Raw genomic sequence first — 26,466 nt, 5'->3', positions numbered from 1 at the left:
CCACTGCTTTCGCGATCATATCACGCTCCAAGGCCTACCGTGACGACTGCGAAGCATATCGACACTTGAGTACGTGTGGTTGACATTTCGATTGCCACGATTGGGCGCGACAGGATACGGTTGCTCGTGGACGAGGAGGAGGAAGAAGAGGAGGAGGAGGAGGAGGCGGCTGCAGCAGGCTTACGGAACTGGCCAACGTACGGTGCCGGAAAGTCAAACATGACGAAAAAATCGTTACGGAAACCCATCATGGTGCTGCGGAGCCGTAAGACGGCCATCATCAAGGACGGCGTGATAACGGTAAGACGATTATTCTAATTGAGCAATGGTACTAATGTAGAGTGTCTCTGATGTCCGGCTGCTTGTCCTTTTTTTTCGATTAAGCGTTGAAGATGAAGCAAGAAGAACCCGTTTGTCTGAAGCAGCGCAAGCAACAGATCGATCTATCCACACGCCTTAAAGACATTATATGGTCCCCAAGGGCGTGTGCGAATCTTTCCTCTTCCAGCCCAGTACCAATTGAACAATCAAATTAATACTAGAAAAAAACAAGCATGTGGTTTAATAAGCTCCTCCCGTGGCACTGACGAAGGTTTTGCTTCTCGAGTTGTAGTAATAATCAGTGTCTACGTGGTAAGGTACGTGAGACAACAAAAGTGGCCCAAGACGGAGGACTTGAGCTTGGACGGTGCCGCCTTGGTACGAACGTAAGCGTACTAATGTAATTTGCATGAACGCGAAAACCGACCAATCTGTTGCGATGACGCGAAACGGAGAAGAAAAACAAACGGAGAATACACAGACCACCGCCGGTTAGCTGTTCACCTTGAAAAGAAAGAGAAACCATGGCCCACGCTGTGGCTTGTGGGGCTAGTTGTAGGACTAGTTTTTTTTAAATGATGAAGAGTGTATGTTTTTGCGGAATCTCCACCAAAATTGACCCGATCATACTTGAAAGACAGGCTTTCCTTCTGCTTTCGCAACAGAAGGTGTAGTAGCTAGAGGTATCGGAACTATCCTGTGGAAAATGGGCAATGTTTTTTTATTTAAGTGTTAGCAACGTACGTCTAGTATAATTAGTATCCAAAGAATATAGGTGTTTAATAGTCCTTCATCGTGGTCGATGAGATATCCGCTTACAGAACACTGATAAGGCTTAAATGTATTATTAACTGGCACCTGAAATTGATGATTTAATACTTGTTTTTTAGAATTAAAAAAACCGCTACCGGGTGGTAACAATTAAAACACAATCAGCACCATTAATGAAGAGTAGGTGGTGATCTAGCGAGGGAACAGCAACAGTTAATTGACGCACCGTGATCATCATGGTCTTTGGATCGATTCAATTCGTTGCTTTTCGAATTTGACAGTCAATTCAAGCGGAGTTTGTAATGTTTTTTCGGATCCTGTTTTTATACACACGTTGAAACGCACTTATGATGCGGTATGGTACCGATGGTAGACGAAGGCTTTCAAAACAGAAAAACAAAAAATCTCCTCTGTCCACAATGCGGATCCAAGATAATAGTACAAGGAGAATGGAATAGACGACGTAAAGCAAACGTAAGAAAAACACGTTTCATAAACTTGAGACTTTAGTTACTTTCTACTTGGCACCCAAGACTTGTATCTCGCTCGCCGGGGCGAAGTTACATGTGCATGTACCAGCTGATCAGTTGAAACGTTCATTTCGATGGTCTGCCAACGAGAGGTGATCACTAGAGACGATGAAGACCGGGTAGAGGTAAATGGAGGAGGGGTGTAAGGTAAGGGGTGTGTAGGGGTGTAAACACGCGTACATGAACTTGACCGTGATATTTAGCTGCGGGCTCGAACTCTCAGGGCAAACCCCCGGAGGTTCGTAATGATAGTGGATTATCGCTCTCTCTCCCCCTTTCCTGATCACCGGTTGTGACCCTGTTCGGGTTTTGTGGAGTCAGCAACTTGGCCGAAGGTGTTACCCTTCACGGCGAGACGAGTAGTGCGTTAGAAAAATGGCTTAATTACTCATTAGAAGATCAGCTTAAACATAATGTCCATTGATGCGGAGTTCGTAATACGGATACGTTGATCATTTTCGAAATCTGGCCATGCTGTCGACAGTATCAACTGTGAAACTTCGTCGTGTAGGTCAGTGCTGATCATTCGCACCCGACGTTCCAACTCCGAGCGAATGGAGTTTGTATCAGTAAGAATCATTGACAATAGCATTTCTCACATTCCTTCTGCATTTTTTTTTTGTGTAAATATTATTGTTATGCTGATTGCAATTGCTTTGTTTCGTCCAAACGTTACGTTGTTGTGAAATGCCTGACCATATTCCATGGTACAAAAGTAAAATAAATATCTGAAACCTAAGCGGATCCATCTTACACGGCCACACAGTACCGGTCAGATTTCACCAAATGCTAGGAATGTTCTGGCATGGTTTGATCCGTAAATAGCATTCGGAACTGATGATTTCGTTGCGTTTTTTTTCTCCTGCCTGTATTGATCCTTCCAGAGCAGTTACAAACAAACAAAAGATGGCGCAGCAATGCTTTTACAGATGGCCAACGGGGATGTTACGTAAATTCACCAACAGTACGCTGTACTTTTGGTACGCGTTAGGATTGTATGTGGTCGGCAAAGTGTGGTCTTTACGTTGTTTTACTTTCTTTGTGTTTTACGATCATATGTGACCCATTTTTTACCACCGTTTTGCCACGAATGTGTTGCTTTTTTCTAGTTTCTTTTGCGAGATGAAATTTTTGAAATACCCTCAGGGAGTCATCGTTTTTCTTCCCTCAGAGTTTCAATGGAAAGATTTGCGCGGTTTGAAGATAACTGACAGGAAGCAGACAATGTACCAACTCAGGGTGCTATTAATCTGTATCTGTTTCATTATCATGTGTTGTTGTCTGTTTTATACGTTTTTCATCATTAAAATTGTCTGAAAAAGTTGGTTTTTCTTTTAAGAATTTAGTTGTGTGTCAGAACAATGTTTCAGCATTTTATTTCCGCAAAATCATCGATTTTTGAAAGTTATTCTTACAAAAGAACTGAACTGATTTCCTGAAATATGCCACCAAAATTGCGAGCCTTTCTTCTTAGGTTCCCTCATCTTCTATAGCCCTATTAGATCGGAAGGTCCTTCCATATATAGAATGGTTCCATGAGGAAGTTGCAATTGAAATTTAAATCAAAGCAGAAGCAGACCCAGAATCTAAAGAAGGAAGAGAAGAATCGACTATTTTTAAAAGCATTTAAGCGCAAAACATAATAAAACATAAATAATCATTTAGCAATTAAGTCACTTATATGTAGCCCTAGCGGCAGATATTTCGTTTGAAATAAATAAATAAATAAACAACCATCCTACGCTTGCCATTTGTGATTGTCGATATGCAAGTTTAAATTAAATTTCTAGGTTGAAGGTCATACAAAATTATTAACTTATTTGACAAGCGGAGTATAATTTCTCGTCACCTTTAAAAAAAAGCGCGACCAGCAATTATTATTACATTTTTAATTGATTCAATCCCACTCTGTGTGAGAGAGAGAGAGAGAGAGAGAGAGAGAGATAGAGAGATAGAGAGAGAGCCTGCTTTTACGTTGAAGGGTACTCGGAAATGCATTACTGCAAATAATTTGCGAAGTAATTATCTGCACATGATGCAAAGTAATGCCAAAAAAAAAATGGGAATTAAAAAAACGTACATCAATCAATCTCCACACGTAGATTAAAAATGTCAAAAGGTCAAATATGCTCTCCCCCACATTCCGGTCCTTTGCTCGTCTGTTTGGTCTCCGAATCGATTCACATATCACATATCCTCTTGGCACATCAATCGACCCAGCAGTTTGGTGCAAAGCCGAACCGGAAACAGCAAGCAAATGGATTTTTAACAGTACCCATCACACACAACTCCTCGTCCTGACCTATTTGCTGTTGTGCGTGGGGTGGACCGTTTGGGTTTTCTTTCATTTGCATTTGTCCCGAATCCGGACGCAAACGAAGAAAGTCTGACAAACTAACAGATCAAGCGTCCCGGTACATGTGCTTTTGATTAACACCGGGCTTCAATTCGCGACGGACCCTATCGGCGGACTTATGTTGCGAAATTGAACGGATTGCTATTTCGTTTTGCTCACCTTTTCGCTTGCAATTTCAATTATCAACATCGATATCGTTATCAGTAGTGGTGGTACGATGGGCGGCAAGCCACCGGGGGGAAAAAACACGTCTAGTGTAGCACACATCTCGATGTGCTCGGTCACGATGGGTCGATAGATTGGATGTGAGCCGTATTACTCCAAGCAATAATTCTTCGTCCCTTTGGAGGGATAGGGAGAGAGTGAAGGAGAGAAAGGACGACGTTACCATGACCTGGGTTTGATGCGATAACTGGCAAACTGTTGGATTTATTTCGTTTGTTTTCTACCTTGTATCCACGGTACAATCGTCCAAAATTCGCCTTCGCGTAGTTCATGCTGGTCCGATCGAAGCGGTTCGGCGTTTCCTGACAAGTCATGTTCTTCTATCGCTGTTACACAAAATTGACCAATTATTGATTTCGTAACAGCATTAATTAATCTGTTTTTATCACACCGAGTTGTGTATGACGATGACAGACGATCGAGATCGGATTGAATTTATACGTCTGTATAGCTTGTGTGTTGCATATGAATCTCATTTAAGTTTCACCGACCAGGCGACTATTTGTGAGTGAGTGGGTGCCGATTTCGAGTTCAAAGTAAATGTTACTAATTAAATGAGTTCATTCGTGAACTTACTTGAGCGGCAAGTTTCAAGAAGGTGGCTGGCTAACGATGAAAAACATAATTGGCATTATCAGGCACCACGCACCCTCTACTTCTGAGACGAGGCGTGAGTTTAGTTGATTTATTTTAGGTTACATAAAGTTGTGCCGAAAAAAGGAAGGACTAACCGCATCAACACAAGCCTGATAAACTTTGCTTCGATTCGTTTACATTCGGTTGTAAGCTTCTGTGCCAGATGTTCGCTGTTTGTAATTTGCTAAATCACTTAAAAGGTACAGTCGCTAAAATTTGCTCGAAATTTTTCGTAATGCAATCACACCTGCTAAATGCGCCAGTTCATGGTGTTAAATGATCAAGTGCGTTTGGGTGTGTGCGGCGTTTTGAACATTGAAAAGTGTTAAAATTAGCACTGAAAGTGTGTCAAAATTGATATTTCGTCGTTGATGTGTACATCTGGTTAATCTTACAAAGTGCGTTAAATTATACAGTTAATAACGGAACTGTAGGTGCATATTTTTTTTCAGTAAAACAAAAACATTTATCAATTTCCTTCCGCCATTTTGTGTATCTCTCTGCCAGCCGGGGATGTCTTACGTGTTTTATTTATAGTAAAGATTCGCGACTTCCACTCCAATATTGATTGAAATGAATTGAAGTTGATCAAACTGTTTGCCTTCTGCTGCTGTCGTCGGAACGCCACCGCGACTCTTTGCTCTTTTCCACAGCGTCCTTGTACTGCAATGTCGTCCTCACATCCTTACCGTTATGGCTCCTTCCGCTCCCCAGCCACAGCATTCTGTGTCTGGGCTTTGCCTGCACAGTTGCTTGCACCGCTGACCGTGTGCAATTGTCCCCCGTTGATTGAATTTGCATGGGTGCAGTTCTGTCTTGGTGTCCGTGTCGGTTCCAATTGCAATTTTCTGCCACTGGTTGCAGTACGACACACTGCGAACTGTTGTGGATTTGTCCTAGAAGAAGAAAGAACACCCGAGATAAAAATATTTAAATTTGAATCAGCAAACGTGTCTGGATGTGTATGTAATAAAGCTAAAGATTAAGATCTTATGTATTTGAACTAAACTCGACATATCTGTTCCAACTTAGTTATAGAAGCGTATTTAAGCAATTTCCCTCAATTAACAAGCAATTTTGTGTGTTCCACTTATCAGCACACTAATTCAGCTGAATTTAAAGTTGCTCTAGATGAGATGCAGGAAAAGAGTGCTTTTCTTGTGAGTGATGGAGAAATGAGGGGTCTTATTTTGATTAATTTCATGCTTCTTCGCCCACCCAGGGACTCTCCGTGGCGTGATGCTGACACGAGTCCCATACAAACCAACCACCAAGCTGAGATGCTAGAGAAAAAGATACAACGGCACTGGCGCGCGAAAATCGAAGAATCACCATTTTGCATCGTGTCCTCCGAAGTACGGTGGTGGTGTGGTAACTCTCAAGCGCCAGCCACCTAGAGTTGATCGCTTTATTTCTCCGGCCTATTCTAACGCGCGTTATCGTTATGGTTGAGTGTTGGGCGAGCTCAGCTAATTTATTGTTGTCACCTCTTCTTCACTTGCTCTGCGGGTGATGATGGGGCAGCGAAGGCATCGTGGTTACCCTCGTGCTGCTGCCCGCGACCGTTGACGTCAATTGTGGCCGGCTGTTGATTGTGGGGCTTTATTGTTAAGTTTTCCTGTGTGTGGTGGTGCTGGTCGGTCGCGTGGTTTTGCACATTGTTTCGTTCGCCGCTGTTCGTGTACGCACGCGATCCAGTCGAAGGCCAAAGGGAAGACACGTTCGGGGTGAAAATGTGTCCGAACTTGGTTTGGAAAAACTGCATTTGAGTAGGACGTCGATGGCACCTGTGCATAGGGGATGGAGGATTATTTATTTGCGTATTGTTTTCTTCCGTTACTTCCGTTTTGATTACGCTTTGGGACATAAGAGCTTTTTCCTACGACTTACCCCTGGAAGTAGGTAGTTTAGCATTTCCGTTTCTTATTGCAGCTGCTTTGTAATAATCGTCTTGAACCTACATATGTACACAACGTGTGCTAATCTTTAATTTTTAGGTCCAGCTGTAGAATTAATCTCTCCATACCCATTAAGAAGCTGGCACAATTAAACCCGATGAGATCATACACCATTATTCCAGAGTTGGCTGAGATTTCATTTAAAAAACCCCAAGCAATTACGCGTGTGGGTGTTGGGATGATAATAGTATATGTGTGTGGAACTGGCGCGTAACACAGTATCGAGTTTGTGGCGATCTTTTATTTGCATAAATTGTGTGTGTGCTTTAAAAATAGTCGGTTCTCCTCCTCGTGCTGAGAGTGGGACAGGGCAATTATGAAGCAAATTTACTGTTGCTAAGTAAACTTTGCTTGAACAAATAATTTTAGCAGGGGACAGTTAGAGTCCCGAGCATGACGAAATGATGCTGTTTGACTGCTGTTAAGCTTACTAATATTTATATTTTTTGTTTTTTTTTTTCGTTTTAGGTAAGCTAACTATAAGATCTTCCAGCTAGCTCTTACACACGCTTTGAATAACACCGATGATGATGATGACGAAGGTACAGTAAGATATAGTCAATTCACTTCCTAAAACGATAAGAGCTAGCTAGCAGCTAGCTAGCATATCTATTGCTTTCGGTAGCATGTTTTTATGATTAAGAACGTACTAACGCGAGCAAATATGCTGTCTGATGTAGCAAATATGCTGAAAATATGACTTTGTAGTTGAAATTACCCATGGTGTGCAATTGTTCAGGTAAAATTGGCTGTTTCAGGACATGACGTCGGGATTAACGATCTTCTAGGTATTGCGGGCCATCTAATGGCTTACAAGACTTGCAGATACCACTCAGTTGGATATCCAATTCTCACATTCTTCCTCACAGTCGCCCTGACATTCTGAAAGCCTCTAAGTTAGCTCTACTTTATAAGCATGAATTTAAGCATAAGAAAACTATGCTTATGCATTTTAAAAGCATAAAAAGTTAACAATTGCAGCATAAATCCTGTTTGTAACTGTTAAATTGCACTTATCGTTTGAAGCAACGTGTGGCATAGGAAACGATAAGTTGGATTCCACCTGTCAGTTGTAGTCAGGCGACTGACACCAGAGAGCATCCGAGCATAGATTCGTGTCAGCCCGTTTTTGTGTGCCCACTTTAAATAACATTATTCGCTCACTCTCTCCCGAATGGCTTGAAGAGAATGAAGAACGTTTGCGTTGCACTCGGGTTCGGGGTGAATGTTTTACCAACACTTTACGCGGTCCTGCACTCAAATGCACGAAGAACCACACAAGCTGCTCTGGGTAAGAGAGTTGCCTCTTTTGCGATGAATTCGGCCACGAACGAGCAGCGATCCTACCTACCTTCCACCACTTCCAGGAACGTAAACATAAACCCCCCTCAGTCCCAGCTCCAGCCCCCCACGGTTATTTTGTGTCCTCTCGCACACATGCACAAGGGTTCTAATGGGGGTTGAGAAATATATTGTGCCCCCTTTTTGTCGAGAGCGCGCGCTCACCCTAGCGGACGACCGATCGAAGAGACCAGCTCTGCTCGGAAACAGGTTTTGTGCTCTTTGGTCAGCTTCCTACGCGTGGAATTCGTGGACCGTAGTGCCAGTTCGTGGTTTACCATCGAACGCGTATGCAGCCGTTCGTCGTTTTTGGTTTCTTATTTTTTCGGTGAACAAAAATGGTGGAGCTTTGTGGTGTTGTGGTCGGATCGTTACAGCAACGGTGACTGCTCTTGCAAAAGCGCACCGTTTCGTGCCAGTCAACTAGTGGAAAACGACAATTATTAAAACGACGGAAAAGCTTTCGTGCTCGTGAGGAAAGATAAAAGATTCATCCTAGCAACCAGAGGAAAGTGTTTGAAGCAGCAGTGCATAGCAAAGCGAACGAGAGCAGCGCGCGCGGTGAAGAAGAGGTTCCGTGGTGTGAAAGAATTTTCATCGAATCGGTCGGTGGCGTAAGAGCAAAGAATACGGAAAGAAATAATCCCGTGCGAGATAAAACTGCATTCGCGTGTGCTTTCATGTTTCGCCACTGCAAGTGCGACAATAATAAAAGAAATCTCCATTGGTGGCGTGCTTCTTGCTAAGGGTGTAATCTGATATCCAAAGTTTTGCTGTATAATTTGCATTTCTTTTGTCTGCAATCGAAAAAGCAATCGTTTGCTTCGGTGCAAGAGAGAAAGAGAGTGCAGTTATTTAAAAAAAAAGGAATACTAAAGCAATAATTCCCTGTGGTAATCGGTTTCGGTTGACAGCTCTACTAAAAGCAAAAGTATCAAAAAACCCCAATCGAAGCTAGAAAGACGTGAAAAAGGCATCTTTCGGTTGTGGCAGTAGTGTGACACGAACTACATTGCTGCTGCTGCTGGCTCATCATACAACCCCTGTCCGATAGACGGACATATTTGGCACGATACGGACAACAACACACGGAATGCAAGGCACGACAGCACAACAGCCAGCACGGCAACAGCAACCCTGCCCGCAAGGCAAACAGCAACCATCCAGAGTATGTATTGGAGCCTACCCACGGTAGAAAGTGATATTAGTGAGCCATGTGATGCTACCAGTAGTTGGGGCTTCGAAATGGGTAAAAAAGCGACGGTATCTTTGTTAGGGCACTTGATCCTTCGTATCATTAAATTCTCTGTTTTTATGTAGTTATGCACAGCATATGGCTCTTCTTCTGGCTGATGTACTACTATTCCTCAAGGATATATCCTAATACAAAGAGCGAGAGAGAGTGAGAGAAAAAAAGAACACATAACACGACACACAACGCACACGATATGCAAGTGAAGAAGAGTTTCCAACTAATCGTGTTTTGAACTGAACGCTAAACACGAACGCTATAAGAGCGGACCTACAAAAGAAACGAGCCATCAAGAACATCCTGTCCGCGAAAGGGAGGAACCATCCTAGTGCCACAAAAGAGAACGTAGAAAAGAGAGATCCTTTCATCCTTGAATCCATCCTCGTGAGACAGTTGACAGCTTTCGGAGCTTCATTCTGGCTCCACCAAAACATCAGGACAAAACGACAAGTTCCGGTCGTTCTTTTCAAGGTTCCCAAAATACTGGTGTGTCGCTGCTTTCTTTTGCCTGTCCATTCTTTCCCGACTGGAGAACGCTGCTTATCGTACTATCTAAAGCGGTCCAGGATAGAGGAGTGCGTGTTGAGAGCATTGGTTGGTGTTTCGCTTCGAGAATGAATGGGAACTGGTAGAGGGCAAAAAATTAGTTAAAGATTTCCGCCCTTTTCGTCTGGGCTTCTTCCTTTGCGAATCAATTATGTAACAGCGTCACCGCGATTGGGTGGTGACGACGCTTGTACACGGATTGAGAGCTGTAAAGCATATCGTCCTCTTCCGGACAGTCGCCCCCCAAAAGCGCGAAGCCTTATGTCGAAGGCCGATGGCAGTTTTGAAAGAATGGTTTATTTTCTTCTATTATTGATTGATTTTTACCACGGGCATGATGTGAATGAATATGTCCCTTGTGCTATCAGCAGTAGCTAGAAGCGTACGATTACGTAATGAATTGTTTGCATACGGCGCGCTCTTTGCTTGTGTTTCGGTGGGCCTAAACCGGTGAACCTATGATCTCACATGAGCACATCCGGCAGAGGTAGATGAGGGGTGGTGTGTGTATAGTTGAGGGATGCTGTCATCACACCGCATGCACGATGATTTGTTGCACCACGTTGGTTGGTGCGTTGCAATCGTTCGACTCAGTCGCGAGACGAATCGTCTGACGTGGTTCGCCTGCGGGCCCATCGCGCTATACTGCCTAGAATGATGATAAGTGGATGGATGGCGCGTTGCTAGGAGCGGGGAATTCCCACACCCATCTTTAAGGTCTAGGTCAACCCGCTTTGCTATTGGCACGATCTGTGGTGTGTTGGCCAGATTCGCCCTTTACTAATGGGAAGGAGGACATCATTTCTTTGCGGCCTCCACTCTTTCTGATACCTGAAAGTCCGGTTTCGGTTCGTTGCTGTACGTTGACCATGAGCAAGGACACACCGGAAAAGCTAAGCAGATAGCTGTTAGGAAGAACTAATCGAAAATCGCTTTGGAACATTGCCCCGTGATTGGGACTAGTTTTATTTTTTGTGTGTTGTAGCGAAGATAATATATCCTGCTAATGCTGTAGGTGCAGAAAACGCGGGTGATTGTGATATCGATTTTGGCAGCAGTTAGTGTGTTACTCTATGGCCAGGTTGCGGGTTATCGTTTGGTAACAGCAACTGAAAAAACTAAACCTCACAAGAGAAAAATGAGTTCAGACGAAGACAACATGGCGCTAGTTGTTTTGGCAAGAAAGATTGTTAGACTTTTTGATGATAGCTTGCATTAGTTGCTAGTAAAAAGACCTCTTCTAGGCGAGTGGCAGCTATCATTAGAAGTTCTTCAACTTTTTTGACCCTACAAAATCTCAAGAAATTTTGGGCTGTCATTTCTAGCTATTCTTATCTATGTTTACTCTTAGCTGAAAAAACACCTCAGCCCAGCCAACATGGTAAAGAACTCTGGGTGGGAGATGATATCCGATCCAAGGGGCTTTTGACGATCAAAAACTCTGCCAGTATGAAATGGGTCATATCCAAGTTGTTATTGCTAAATATGGCTTCATCAACTGTTTTACAACTGTATGCAAAACTAGGATAATGTTGGAATACTTTCCTATCGATCCTACGTCTAATATGGGATCCAACCAGAAGCTAAAATTTGGACGACGAAATTCGCTTATAACGAAAACTCGGCAACAGCACAAAAAGGATTAATGTGGTGTATATTTAATCTCAATTGCCTTTAGAGAACACCTGCATTATTGCGAATGCTAATAAGATTAGCTGCATGTGATACGACATCTAACACCCGCGCGAGCGTGCGAGCGACTTGGGCAAGGCGCAATCGATGTGCTAATGAGCGAAAATGATTGTTGGTGGTCGGTCCCAGGTATAGACCGATCCATTGACTTGTTGTCGCTAGTGATCGGTCCGGGACACAAAAATATTCCTTCGGTAAACCAATGCTTTACCAAAGTGTAAACCGTCGGATTTGTTGCATATTTCATGAGATTTCTCAAAACACATCAGCACCTTTGTTTAATTATTTTGGCTCGTAATGCGGTGCTAAGGGTTTGTTCGGGGTCTTTGCCAGTTTGTGGTGAGCCCTTTCTGACCTTTTTCACAAACTTATATCGTGGCGTACTTCGCTTGTGGTGATGGTAGGTTTTTGCTTCCGTGACCGATAATCTGGTCATTTCTGTATTCCCGCAGCGGGTTTTCACTACGTGAAATGGATTGTTTGCGACCAAGACTGCTGGACACCGAGCAAATGGGTGCGCAATTGAATGCCAAATTTACCTTTGTCATGTTGCGGTAACCACGGCCACTGTGTGTGTGTTTTCCAATCCATTTGATTGTTGTTACTGGTACCATGTTGATGGTACGTGTTTTCGCGATGGATAAACCAACGACGTTCGGCCGCGTCCAGCTTGAGTGGATGACGTTTCGGTCAATATTGACCAAACTCTTAGCACCAACTATCTTGGGGACAGTGGGATTTGAAGGCGGAGGTGCGAATACAGACTAGTATTGCTCTACTTCCTGGCCTATCTCGCAAGCACTCAAGCTCTAGAGGGGGTAAGTTCGATAATGGAAGAAACGAGCTGGAAAGGGGCTGATGGAGACAAGCTCCCGGCACGTTGATTGTGTTTGATCAGTCATTCAAAGGAAAGTGCTAAATTAGCACCTTTTTGCCTCGGTGAACGTTGCAAATGTGCATGAAATTTAAACCCGCCGGCAAAGACTCCGACGCCGACGATCAAGTTTGTAATGGAGTTTGTTCTGTGTCTGGACAGGCCTGACTTTAGTGGTTTATCTTGGAGTTTTCATTAACAAGCATTCAAGTGTAGTGGTTAGTTGTTGGTTTATTTAGACAGAAAAAGTTAAATAACGTTTAGTTACAAAGAAACAATATATTGGCTACGCGTTACGGCTTTATTGAGCGTTTTTTAAATGAAATCCCCATATGAGCTTTCAATGGAGGCGCCTGGTGTTGGTTAGAATGAATGAAGCTCAGGAGTTTTTTTTCACACGAGTTGACACATTTGCGGTGTATATTGCGTTCTAATGCACCATTGTGTAGGTCTTACTGTTTTTCATTCGATACTGTTCTGTGTGCGATTCTGAGTAAAAGTCACGCCCAACCCATTAATCAAATAATCTACATCTTGGTTGATGTTGTAGTTGTCCGCTTTTTTTTCTACAGCCTCTTTCTGTGTGTTTATTTTTACATCCCATCCCTTAAGTTGGTAACAGTTTTTTTTTTTTTGTTCGCTCTTTTTCCCTTTTAGTTCCTCGTAAGCACGAACTGCGACCGTATGGAATATCTCGAAGCACATCATTATGAGTTGGGTTGTGTGATTTTGGCCGCTTGTACAGCGAAAAACGAACGAAACGACCAATAAGCCAAAGTTTATTTTACATCATTTTTCCGAGGAAAGATGTTTCTGGCGTTTTGAATGAAAAGATGGTAGAAAATGGGTATGCAAAAAGGAAAACCGGCTAAGAAAACGGCGAGAGGTGTGTTTTGTGTTGTGCATTATCGTTATTATTATTCTCTTTATTGCAACATTCCGAAGAAGTGCGCAAGGTAGCAAGAAAGACACAGCCCAATTGCCTCCGGTCCGGTCCATAGTCGGAGGTTTTCCATCGGTAGTAGTGATGGAAAAGCGGATATTAGTGGTTGGACGATCGGTCGATAAACGCTTCAATGTGCGTTATCTGTATCTCAGTGTGTGTGCCCATCGACAGGAATTGTGAGCATTATTAGTGGCACGAGACGGGTCTCTCAGCGTGCGAGTTCGTTGTCCCGTCGGTCGAGGACATATATCGTTAGAGTTTTCTTTATTGGAATGCGATTCCATGACGGGTATCGTCATCGTCAATCTTTTCTCATTGATGGCGCACCAAACTGCTTTGAGGAATGTTGTCTTTTTTTGGTTTTTTCGGGGACAGTAATGTCATACATCACTCGGAGCGTGTTCATATATGCGGCTCTATTTTCGAGGGAGAGAAGGTCGAAATCACAATAAAAGAAGCGACATTTAATGGCAGATTCATAATACTTTTTTATTATTGCTTTATTCCGATGTTGTGCATTGTTTTCTATTTTATTAGAGCTCGGTTTCGATTTCCTTTGACGATGGCGTCATCATTGAAAAGAGAAAAAAACGGAGACCACCTATGCGTGTCTCTGTGAGTGCACGTGCACCCGGTTCGGGCGTACAGACCTTGAGAAAATCGCTATCGACAGCTGTTGTAAATTACTGCCTCACTCTCTGTGGTGTATGATGGCGTCCGTCCGGCCCATGCCGGGTAAGTACTTCGGAAAACGCAACCACACAGACGAACTGAGCAGTCGGCATCGTTAATCGTGAGAGAGAGAGAGGGCCCCTTATTATTGCTATTGGTCCGGTCTAGCACAACCGGATCCATCTTGTCCTTTCGCCCAACACCGCCGCCGAGAGGGAAAAACCGAGTGGACCATATTATAGAGCGGTGACTGTGTACACATTTCCTTATGCTACCCACAAATGGAACCATACGAAAGGGAAAGGGAATGCTACCAGCATTGGAATGTGAGGCAACATTTTCCTTTGGGACATGCGCATTACCGTTCCCTAATGTGGGCCCATCTTGGGACTGGAATGGAGTAAGCGATGGATGGATGAACTTGCCTGTGTCGTTGAGAAAGAAAACGAGCCATACCACGATTGCTCCGGCTGGTGGAAATAAGGCTGTCTGTCGGCTCCTGTTAGCCGCCGTGTGGCTAGAGAAGACACCACACGTTGTTGATTTCATTTACGAAAACAAAATGCCTATTTCCTCCTGTTGTGAGAGCTGCTGCTTTACAGATGGACCGTTCGACCACACCGAGCACTCACCACTTCCGGCAGGGGCATTGGTTGGATTGTGGATTCAATCCGATTTGCTCTCGAATCTGTGCACCAGACGCGCTTGAGACGCTTATAATAAATTTATTAAAAGAAAACTTTTGCATCCGAAGCAGATAAAGGGTCGCTACCCGGTCCTTGCTGCAGTAACAATTAGTCTGATTGCTCGAAAACACTTCAGACCAGTAGTTTCGCTTGAGGCGGGGATTATATACTTTTTTATGGTTGCGTCCCGTGCCAAGTGGGGATGATCTCAGCAGGGGAAACATTTCTTATCGTATGTTTCTCTTTCGAGTGCTGCATAATCGTTAGAGCGGCGGGATTTACGCTAATTACTGATTACTGCATCATGCATCAGAAGCTCCGGTTGTGAGTAATGATGATTAGCCGAAGGAATTTAGGCATACGTTTTTCCGACGTTGGAATAATGTTGGGGAATTTTTTATTTCATTAATCAAAGTCGTTGTTAATGAAACAATCGAGAGCAAAGTTTATTTCTGGTAATACAGTTTTCACAGTCTTGGAGAACATTTCCAGTATCACAAGCATCGTATCGTCATATCATCGTAGCAAGTATCAGTACAAGCATCGGTTGATTTAGCATTTAATTTTTATACTCAGTGTCACATTTTCAGATGATATCACAACTGCAATTTCAAGGAAGTTCGTAAAAATATTTTTTTCTAACTAACTGTGGGAAACAAATGTCCGCTGATTCTGTTGCGTAAATGAAGCTTTTCTTGCGAAATCATCTAAAAAATCCTATCACTAGATCAACGTGAGCAATAATCTAATTTGTATGAATTGTTTCTATTGGATTTAGAATTTACAAAAGTGTCCACACAATTCTTTTTATCATTAAATTCACATTTTGGTAGCTCAGAAATGGAACGGCCCAAGTTGTGCCTCCCATTTTACGCTAGTGCTTCTCCGAGCGAATTTCGCTCAGATTAAGGTGTTTTCTACGCTTGTCCTGAGTCGCCTTTGCACAGGAGTTAGTGTCCCCAGGAGCATCATAAAACATAATTCCGTAATGTATCATAAATCGTTTATCGCAGCTGCCCGGCGAACGGACGGTCGGTCGGCCGGCTTTGGAGGAGGGAGCCTTTTTTAGGTCAAGGATGATGGGAAAATTTACTGGCGAGGATGAAATTTGATCTCGCTCTTTCGCATCTCGAGTGGTGCGTGTGTGTGTGTGTGTGTTGTGACCCGCGGCCGGTGTTTTGTTGCGCCTTCCGAACCTGACCCAGACGTATTTTCGGCTTCAATTACACTTCCAGCTCGACTGCGTTCTCGTTTTGCATTACTTCATTGACCCTCGGCGTGAAAGGCGACCCGGTTCGATGTTTCGGGGTAGACCTCCAAGTAATGGTGTGCCATTTTTTTTTATTGGCATAGCAGCGAATGTTTGTTTGGTGTTAAAAATCTGCTCCAAAGAGGATATATGCTTGCTTTAGGAGGATGTTGTTTACGGGAGCAAATGGCTCCCGTCAATTGAGAGCAGCAGACCTGCCGGTGGTGGCCTTCAAATGGTTTTGTGATTTCGCAGAGATAAACACAATCGTGAACTGAATTGCTCCGCTTTTGCTTTGATTGTAGTCATTTAGAGCGAATTTAAAGCACCTAATGAAGGAGGATTTTTACAACAAGATTTGTAACTCTTTACTATTATAAATATATTCGTAATATTTACGCCTCTTTAAAGGATAACAGAATATCAATATATATCTTTTGTCTACTGTTTTATGCGAAGGAAAAGGGATCATTCTCAATAGGGATACTATTCCCAAAAGACTTTTCATTTACTTCAAGCAGTACATCCCCATTTCTGTTCCTACCCGTGGTGATTCTGTTGGCAATAAATCACAACCTCACTGCTGTAAATAATCGATCCAAACAGCGCGACATTTCGTGACAATTTCAGTCTTTCAGCACGTTCGGGGAGAAACTGCGAGTCACGAATGCTGACCTGTTTCTGTGTGTGTATGTGTGTGTATGTGTATTGTTCGCCGTTGAGTCCGTTCCTTTGGGCTTTGATTGGTTTTCCAATAATCGAGCACTAGAAAACCGAAACCGACCGACCTGCTGCGGATTTTCGGTGGGCCATATCCTTCTTGTTGCACTTATATTGCACACGGGACAAACTGCTTTGCACCTTGTATGTGTGCCTGGTGCATTACCGTAGCCTCAAGTCAATGCAGCTGTACAAGCGTTCAAATTTTAAGGCAACATGCTGAACCACATGAGTAGAAGCTTTTTTTCGGGACACAACAACTTGACTATCGTTCGTGATTACACCTTTCCGTGACTGTGGTTTAGACCCCAGCGGTCATAGGGTTTTGTACTGCAACGGGTAACCGCAGTTTGAGCTTGCCAATGGTTTACCCACGGCAAGCCGACCTTTGGCAGTATGGTATATTACTGATTTCTGCAGTAAGGAAGCTTAATCTTTTCACAGTAAGTTCTGAAGGTTGATCGTGGTTGCAGTAGGAAAAGTTTTCTGTAACATGTGTTAGGTTCAATGTGTGGGTTCCTCAAAACAGGACTCGGATTAATTTTCCTGCGCAAGTAATGCTATAATGTTTGTTGAGTATATGGAATTTTCCTTTAATAGCAGATATTTGGTTACTCATGTGGCCATAAAATTGTATAGAAATTGTTGACCTATCGGCCACCAATCTAGAAGCCCGCCTTCAAGCGAGAAGATGAAGCACACCAATTAATCTTTCTACTATTATCGTGGCAAGCGTTCTTCCAACCCACCTTCTATTTCTATCAACATTGATAATAATCTTAAGCTTTGAACAGAGTTCATGACCTACGATAGACAACGTTTAAGTTATGTGTGTGGGTGTGTATTTTAGGCTAACTTTTTTATCATTTCTTGCGATTATGTCCTTTTATTAGAACATATTTTTACATGTGTTAACTTGTGGAAGATAATTTTTGTGGTTCCCGTCGGTAAGTTTACTGCCTAAACAACAGTACTAAACGCATATCAAACAGATATAGTCATGCTTGTGCCTAACTGGGAACTACTTCCAACTCGTTTGCTTTAACTTCCTGACGTACATACATCGTCGCCATCCAACTTTGATTGCACTCGAGAAGGCATATCAGAGCAATGTTTTATTCATCTAGCTTGCATAATGTTGTGTGTCGGGCCGGACAAAAGCTGGCCGGGGATTTTTGTTATGCATCTCATCATCCGCTGCTGCATTAGAAAGTGCGTTGAGCAATTTGCCCCCTTCCCTGAAGCTGGCCTAAAACAAACTCCGGTTGGTGTTGTTTTTTTTTTTAAATTCATTATCTTGATGCTGAAAGAGATGGATGACACACGGGGGTGTGCATATTTTGTGTAGTTTCTATGTTGTTCCTATTGCTGTTTTTGCTTGATCCATTTCAAAGTTAATCACCCTCCGGCGTGGTAACGACGGGTCAAGCTTAACGCCCTCGTAGCTGCAGAAGCGTAGAACGTGCTACAGCTTAGAGGAGTTTTATATTTCCCTGCTGCTTTTGATTGCTTTTAAGCTTTGCCATTGAAAACTCAGATTGTGTTGAAGGGAATGTTGTATGTCTTGCTTTGCCGGGGATTCGCATAGAAAGCAAGATGAAACTGAAAAGGTTAAGTGTTCCTTCTACGGCCGAAAGGTGGAAATTTCCATTCGAAAGAACTTTGCCTGTCGTATTAGCTGTATGGAAAGCAATATTTTCTTTAGCTGAACATTCAATAGGCACGATGAGGAGGATGAAGCACAATAAAATACAGAATATAGGCTCATGGGAGCGTTTGCTCAAAATAGGTGATGTAGGTTCTATATTTTGTGTCGCTTTAAAGAGCGTCCACAAAGATACCGTCTCGCTATTACCCTTTCGGAAAAGATGGGTTATTGTTGCGTGTGTGTGTGTGATCGCTAAACTAACGTTACTCAACAAACATCTATTTGTAGGTGAGCAATCATTTCGCTTGAAGCAAGACCAGACCCTGGTCCAGGAGTACAAGAAGCTACGCAAAATGCGAACCGTTGGTGGTGTACCGTTGTGAAGAAGTATTTATTGTCAAACTCAGTGCCTCTCAACCAATAACACAAAAAGCAAGCTAGCAAGCAGCAAGAAATCCGTTCAATTTTCACCACAATTCAGCCACAGCATCGAGTGGCACTGGCGAATAGTCTAATCGATTGAAGGTAGTGCAGTAGTAGAGTGTACGTTGCAGGTTTACCAAAACGCCGTTGGTTGCAAGACGTCCAGAGACATCATATACTTCCCAGAAGGCTTGCCTGGGTGCAATCAGCATAACAATCACCAGCAGAGAAAGCAGCAAGGAAGGAACAAACGCAGAAGCATTATTTCCGTTCGACTGAAAGCTTTAATACACGGGCCAAGGCTGCGTTCGATCTGAACTGATAGAGTGCGAATGAATACCTGTGCAAACCAGAATCCATAAATCTACCGAAGAAGTAAACGGCCTATAGAAACAGAAGCATATATTTTCATTCACTGAGCAGTGTTTCGTTTTTGGTGGAGCCGACGGAGAGTACCGGTGGACGGAACTCCCCCTAACATTGTGTGTGTGCTATTCCTATCATACCTCAACCTTTTCCAACTGTAACGGCTGACAACAAGAGATAAAATAGCTATTTTTTCATCGACAATATATTTGCAAAGTTCCTAAGCGGGTGGGACGCAAAACTTTTGACTCTTAATGAGAGTTATAAAGATTCAAATTAAACATCAAGCAGCAGCAAATCATTTCCCGAACATAACACCCACACAACGTTAAGCGAACTGCCTGAGGGACTTCGTGGCAAGTGGCCCAAATCGTATCCGTCAAAGCGCAAGCACGTTTTGCGAAAAGCATCAATAAGTACAAGCCACGACGGACTACGGCAACTGCCGCCGGGTTAGCAATTCCGTCCGTCCGGTACGGTTGATTGGCGTCGGCGTCGGAAGTTGGATGCGTATTGTACGACCGGCATGGTAATGTACATTGCCCTCCCATCCCTCTACAAGGTACCCTGCGTCATAAACTAACGCCGAACTGAGGTTCATCCATCCGCACGTCGTACATCGTTGTTGCCGTCGACGTCGCCCTGAGTTATCGTCCGCGTGGTGTTAATTTTAGAAGCATCCCGCGGCGCAACCTGAGGGACGGATATATCCACACAGCACGGTTGTGCGCTAACTGGGACGGCCAATTCCCCGCACTTACTGTGCCAGCTAGTTCAACAAAAGACGTACGAAAATCACGCCGTTGACAGATGGGCAGACTGGTCTCGGGGAACTTGGTGAAGGACAGCGAGCCCAGATCACAGAAATTATCGCAAAAAAAACTGACGAGCGAAGAACTCATGAATTCAACTGTTGAGTCTTAAACCCCGAAAAAGGGAAAACATATTCTTTATAATTTTTTACAACACAAAGAAGGAAAGAATATCTATCTACGGATCTATTTAAGGACACACCAGAAGTGTTGGTTAAATGAGCCCCAGTCGGTGTCATTATTGTTATCACTGTTGTTGTTGCGGTAGCGGAAGTTGGAACAGAACAAGCACTGGCAGTGGACGTATCGGTGGAAGAGGTCCGCTGGGTTGGATGCAGCTTTGGCAGCGCAAAGTGGCAATCGCTGGCAGCAGGGAAAAGTTTGCCGATTAACCGTGCGGTTTCGAAGCACAAATAAGCACAAGTAGAAGAACAGGGTCAATTCGTCGGAAAAGCGAAGTAACGGGGTAACGGTAATAGTACAAGTGATGGAGCATTCGTCAATGTTGTTGGCCGGTGGTGGTAGCGGTAGAGCGGATGACAGCAGCAGCAGCAGCAGCACGAAAGGTACGCAGGTGGGAGGAACAGCAGTTCCTGGTGGTGGTGCTGCGTGTCATTCGGTCCAGCAGTTTCGGCCAGCGGCAACCGGGAATGCAAGTGATGCGGAAGTCTGTGATAGAAGTAACGTGGTTACTATGGATGAAGTTGGGGAGACCTTACCACTTGCCGGACGGCCATTGGATGCAGAGCTGGCGGAGGACAACTGCACCGATACGGATGATCAGAATAGTAATTATCTAAGCATTAGTAATAGTCGTAGCAGCAGCTGCTTTGACCTACCCGGCGAGTGTTCACCAATGATGGGCATGGCCCGATTGCAGACGTCGAAAGTAGACGAAAGCAGGGTGACGCTTGTAAACGAAAGGTACACACTACAATCGGAACAGGCCATTGTACCTGCACAAGCACAGGCACAGCTCGAAGATCTGCCGGTGGTGGCGAGCGGAAGTAGTAAACTTTCTGCGTCAAAGCAACGGCTCGATTACGACGAAGAAGATGCAGAAGAGGACGATGATGAGGATTCGTCCATGTTGACACATTCGGCCGCAACGACGGCCACCGTTTCGTCCAACAAATCTCGTCTACTGGTATGCTCGGACCAGCAGCCCGGATGCTCCAACAGCAGAATTCAGGATGCTGGTGTTTGTTGTAACATAGTGGACAATCCGGTCAGCGATACGGGTACGGTGGATGTGGGAAGTGTGGCGAACAATGCTCAGGACGGTCCTCGCACATCAGTAAACGGGATGTCTAATGGAACTGTAGCGGCCGGTGGTAGTGGTGCAAATCCACACAGCCGAGTCACGACAACTCCCTCAAATTTAAGTAATTGCAGTGGCCTACCGACCGTCACCATGGTGCAGCTGAAGCAGAGCAAAAATCTCATCTACTTCCTGCGATTGATCTTCAATCACTGTAAGGTTGGTAGACCCCGGGATATCACGTGCGGAAGTGTACCATTATTGTACCATGTGGTATAGTCCCAGCAAATGCCTAGCTATGCTTTCTTCCGTCACTGTTGTTTCGCGAGTTATTGTTTTGTGCATTTTATTTCTGCCAGCTCGGCAAGTACATGCCATGCGTCTGCATCATGTTATTATTTGCTGGTTGGTTCCCATTTTAAGAGTTATAATTTGTTGGCGATACGCTGTATATGCTTAATTGAGAGAGGGAGAGAGAGAGTTCCAAGCGAGTGGTCAACTGCATCATGGTGCGTAATTGCCACTCGAAAAAGAGTGGTTGTAGACAGGGAAATTGAAGTTTGCGGTTTTTCGATAATTTCATGTAGACATGACTGTGAACAAGGTTTCGAAGGTTGTTTTTGAGGATGAAATTCAAAATGATATACGTGGATGTTGTCAGCTTGTTGCTGGTGGTTTTCGATTGAACATTGAAGATCCCGTAGACGATAGATTCAATAGTGATTCGATTGGAGTTTAAAACGGGATTGAAATTTTCCATGCCAAACTCTTAAATTAAGTTAGGACATAATTCATTTGATGATTAATCTATTTTAATGCTAAGTTAAGCATTATGGTGCCAATTATTCTAATTTGTGGTTCATTTGCATATTGATAATCTCTCGGTACATATTAAGCTATGCAATCTAGCTGATAAGGAATGAAACGATTAGCTGAGGCTAACCGACCTTGTCCCTCCCGACGGTTCAAGTTATTTTAATAAATAATATCATAAAAAGGCTTTTGAAACGGCCAGAATTATTTCTGACATGTTGACACGTTGCGCCATGCTATCTGATAGGAAATATCGAAACATATTCGTTCACCATTATTATCACGAGTCAAATTAATGCGCCCCACTAAGCCCATAGAACAAACTTCAGCTGCCTTCGTCATCATCGTGGCTGAATTTTAAATTACATTTTACGCCTTCTGCCCACCATTTCATCAAACAATAAACTTCGAAGCGTACGCAAAGACTAATTGTTCTATTTTCACTCTTTTTCCCCATGCTTTTCAGAGCTCCGGTATAGGAGAACCGAGCGTTTATCATGCCTTAGTAGTCATATTTTTGGAATTCTTCGCCTGGGGTCTTTTAACGATGCCCGTCATAAATGTAAGTATTACAATGCGCTATGGGCGAAAGCTTGTAAGTGATGTCACGTGGAATGGGGCCTCTATTTCTTTCCGTTTCTAAAAAAGTTAAAGATAATACGGTAAATTGCGGTGACAGTTACGGAACGGTACAAATTGTATTAGATACGTAACGTTACGATTGCTTAAAAATAGATAGATACCTTACATAACGCCCTCACCGTAAAATACCGTGTACGTCTGGTAACTTCTCCCGGTGCAAGAGGGGTTCTTTCAACTCTTCAACTCTTCAACTCTCTGTTTTTTGGTGTTTCTTCTACCTTTTTCCTTAGGTCCTCAATCAAACTTTCCCAGATCATACCTTCCTAATGAACGGGTTGGTAATGGGCATCAAGGGCATACTATCATTCCTGAGCGCGCCACTGATTGGTGCCCTTTCGGATGTATGGGGCCGGAAGTTCTTTCTGCTAATTACCGTGTTCTTCACCTGCGCTCCGATCCCCCTTATGTCGATCAACTCTTGGTAAGTGGAGGGTTGAGCTTACATGCCACTCAAAAGAACAATATACAATTCCAGGAAGATATTTAATCCTTACGCTTACATTTGCTTCTTTTCCAGGTGGTTCTTTGCAATGATCTCAATCAGCGGTGTGTTTGCGGTAACGTTTTCCGTCGTGTTTGCATATGTAGCCGACGTTACGACGGTGGAAGATCGATCACGAGCCTATGGCTTGGTGTCAGCTACGTTTGCTGCTAGTTTGGTATGTATCGAATGGCTTCATGACATCGGTTGAATAGTAGTGCTTGATTGATTATGTCTCTCGGTAGGTTATTTCACCTGCACTCGGAGCTTACCTGAATGACAAATACTCGGAGCCGTTAATTGTTGCCCTGGCCACTGCAATCGCCGTTCTGGATGTGTTCTTCATTCTGGTGGCGGTGCCGGAAAGTTTGCCGGAGAAAGTACGACCCAGCTCCTGGGGTGCCCCAATCAGCTGGGAGCAGGCAGATCCGTTTGCAGTAAGTAATTGAAAGCCACCGTTTTGAATTGGGCGCATATTGTTTAACATCGTTTTCTTCTGCACCTTCTAGGCGCTCCGTAAAGTTGGTCTGGATCAAACGATTCTGATGCAGTGTGTAACGGTGCTGCTCTCTTATCTGCCAGAAGCGGGACAATATTCGTGCATTTTCGTTTACCTGAAACTGAAAATGCATTTCAGCTCGATCGATGTATCGATCTTTATCGCTGTCGTCGGTATACTAAGTATACTGACGCAGGTCATCCTAGGTGATCTAATGAAGTAAGTTTTTAACGGTCACAAAAAAACCGACGGAGCGAACGAAAAATTAACTTGTGGGTTTCCTTTTCATTTCACCGCTTTCTAACAGGGCACTCGGTGCAAAGCGTACAATAATAATAGGATTACTGTTCGAAATGTTACAACTGCTTTGGTATGGTTTTGGCAGTCAGACATGGTAAGTAGTTAAAGACGGAAGCAGAAAGACGAGGAACAAATAAATTTTGGTGTTTTATTTACTGTGTGAATTTGCTCTCTCGTGATAGGATGATGTGGGCAGCAGGTATTCTTGCTTCATTAGCGTCAATTACGTATCCGGCCATCAGTGCATTCGTGTCGATACATTCCAACCCGGACCAACAAGGTAGACGAGTGGAATTTAATGGCACTCCAGAACAGGACTAACGCTTGATTTCTCTCACTCTCTCTTTTTTCATCAGGTGTGGTCCAGGGTATGGTGACAGGAATGCGCGGTTTGTGCAACGGTCTCGGGCCAGCAATGTTCGGCGTCATCTTCTACGTGTTTCACGTCGATCTGAACGACGAGCATAATGTTGCGAGCCATAGTCTTAACGGTGCCGCCATCGGTGCGGTAGCTGGTGGTGGAGTATTCGACGGATCCGATGCAAAGTTTGTGCGCAACGAGACGCTACTCGGGGGCTCGGTCCACCATCACATCGAGGACGAGTATTCGCAGCTCATGCCGGGTCCACCGTTTGTGTTCGGAGCGCTAATGGTTATATGCGCCATCGCGGTGGCAGCTTTCATTCCGGAGACGCCAAGCGATACCATCCGACGGCCATCGGGTGAGAAGAAAAGTAGTTATTTCAGACTTTTTTTCATTCTATGTGGGTTGAAAGCAAAACAGACACACTAACAAACAGCAGCAATACAGCATCGATTAACAAGGGAAATCATCGTAATTGAGTGTTGTAAACTAATCCACTAACCAACAAATGACGCTTTCTGTGATATTAGTTAATCTGTTGTTGTTTCTACAATCTAACACATATTATAAAAAATTATGAACAGTTTTCTGTACCGCATCGAATGGATAATGGGTTTTGTGATTTCAAAATTTGTTAATTGCCTTTTAATGCAGGCCTTCTCGTTGTTCGTTGGCATCAAGTATTCCCACTATTTCTGTTATTTTTGCTTCTTTTTTCAACCCATTTTCAGAAAGCGGCTATAGGAGCCAAGACAGATTGACCGTTCTTATTGGAGACTGATTAGTACGGTGATGATGATAAGTGTGACAAAACAGCCCGGGGCGATGCAACGAAAAATCCAAAGCAATTGCCCCCAAAGCGGTCAGAAGACAAGAAATGGACAGAAAAGTGCGCGAGCAATTGACTTTTTCATGAACCTCATGACCACATCCACCACCTAACAATTTTATGCCCATTAACACACAACCATACTTGCACACCCATTAAAGCTACATTTTGTGTGCCGCACTTAGCCCACTGTGAATAGTTTTTGGGATAGTTTGAGCCTTGCTAATGTAACAACCTTAAATTACTACACATGCTCGTTTTATCTTCCCTGTTTGTTGTAATACACTCTCTTCGAGAGGAATTCTTCGAGGGAATTGCTCATCTCTACAATGGCAGATTGGTACTGAAAGTAATTATATTTTTTGTTTTGTGTTAGTGTACCAAACATGTCTTTTTCTACGTCTTTTTTCTACTCTCTTCTTCTATATTGTATGGTATTTTACAACCGCCACGAGCAATATAACACCATGATAAGTAGTGTGATCATGATTTACATTTTATCTGTTTGCTTCCTGATGTTTGCTGGCATTAGTAGTGTTGCAGACAGGGAAAAAAACTGCTGCAAACACTTAGAATAGATACTACAATTGAAAAAAGCTCTCATCATTTCATTCAAGTGTGTGCTGTGCATACATATTTTCTTCATATCAGTATATGCCTTTGAATTTTCTTCTACTGCTGATTGCTTGTGCTAAACACTATAATAAAATAGTTTCTTCGAAGAAGATTTTCTATATCTTGCCAAAGTAGATAATACCTCAGTAAAGCGATAAATAGGCATCTAAATCTGTACGCTTAAGCTATACAAACAGTTAAACTCGTTGAGCACTCTTTTTCGCAACACTATTCTCCAACTTTATTCTTTCTACGCGAAAAATTTCTTTTCCGCTGTAGTGTATTAGATAACCAATAATCATACATTTCCTGTACAAATATAAATAGAGTATGTTGGGCAAAATTTTGCATCTCTGCATTCTTATAAACTACTCTCTTTTCTTTCTTCTCATAGGGCTCTCGTTGGATGTCGATTATGAGTACGAGCGTGGACGTAAGGTAGCTGGCCCACTATCACCACTGATGCACCAGGACTCTGCTCAGCTATAGTTGTGTTAAATTGTAATCCCTAGCGCACGCTCTGCTCCCGTTGGTAGTGGTGGTGTTGTGCGCTCGATAGCATCCTATTTGCCGTCATCAATAGTTTGTACAATGTAGTGTAAGCAAAAACCAAAAGCAAAAAGCAGAAACATTTTGGT

General features: G+C 43.4%; 1 protein-coding gene across 6 annotated transcripts; it reads left to right on the top strand.

The window, feature by feature from the left end:
• LOC126561644 (hippocampus abundant transcript 1 protein) lies at positions 1 to 26,466 on the top strand. 6 transcript variants are annotated; one of them, XM_050217917.1, is made up of 10 exons: positions 1 to 300; positions 22,565 to 22,660; positions 22,971 to 23,161; positions 23,258 to 23,399; positions 23,467 to 23,658; positions 23,731 to 23,939; positions 24,028 to 24,114; positions 24,203 to 24,300; positions 24,377 to 24,742; positions 26,223 to 26,461. In XM_050217917.1, the coding sequence occupies exons 1-10, from the start codon at positions 220 to 222 to the stop codon at positions 26,315 to 26,317; spliced, it is 1,557 nt and encodes a 518-aa protein (XP_050073874.1). In that variant the 5' UTR covers positions 1 to 219; the 3' UTR covers positions 26,318 to 26,461. The 6 variants fall into 6 exon arrangements, with proteins under 6 accessions (XP_050073874.1, XP_050073876.1, XP_050073875.1 ...); XM_050217919.1 differs by lacking the exon at positions 26,223 to 26,461 and adding an exon at positions 25,116 to 25,238; XM_050217918.1 differs by lacking the exon at positions 26,223 to 26,461 and adding an exon at positions 25,116 to 25,220 and having other exon boundaries at positions 24,377 to 24,754.

Source organism: Anopheles maculipalpis, chromosome 3RL (genome assembly GCF_943734695.1).
Source record: "Anopheles maculipalpis chromosome 3RL, idAnoMacuDA_375_x, whole genome shotgun sequence".
Taxonomy (NCBI): Eukaryota; Metazoa; Arthropoda; class Insecta; order Diptera; family Culicidae; genus Anopheles; species Anopheles maculipalpis.
Note: the sequence above shows the minus strand (reverse complement) of the source record. Positions and strands in the feature narration are given on the sequence as shown.

Bases quoted from the DNA above. Each gene is read 5' to 3' on its own strand.
- LOC126561644 (XM_050217915.1), top strand. From the start codon at position 20,512: ATGGAGCATTCGTCAATGTTGTTGGCCGGTGGTGGTAGCGGTAGAGCG. The intron at 23,400-23,466 runs GTATGTATCGAA...GTCTCTCGGTAG, and splicing joins CTACGTTTGCTGCTAGTTTG to GTTATTTCACCTGCACTCGG. The intron at 23,940-24,027 runs GTAAGTTTTTAA...GCTTTCTAACAG, and splicing joins ATCCTAGGTGATCTAATGAA to GGCACTCGGTGCAAAGCGTA.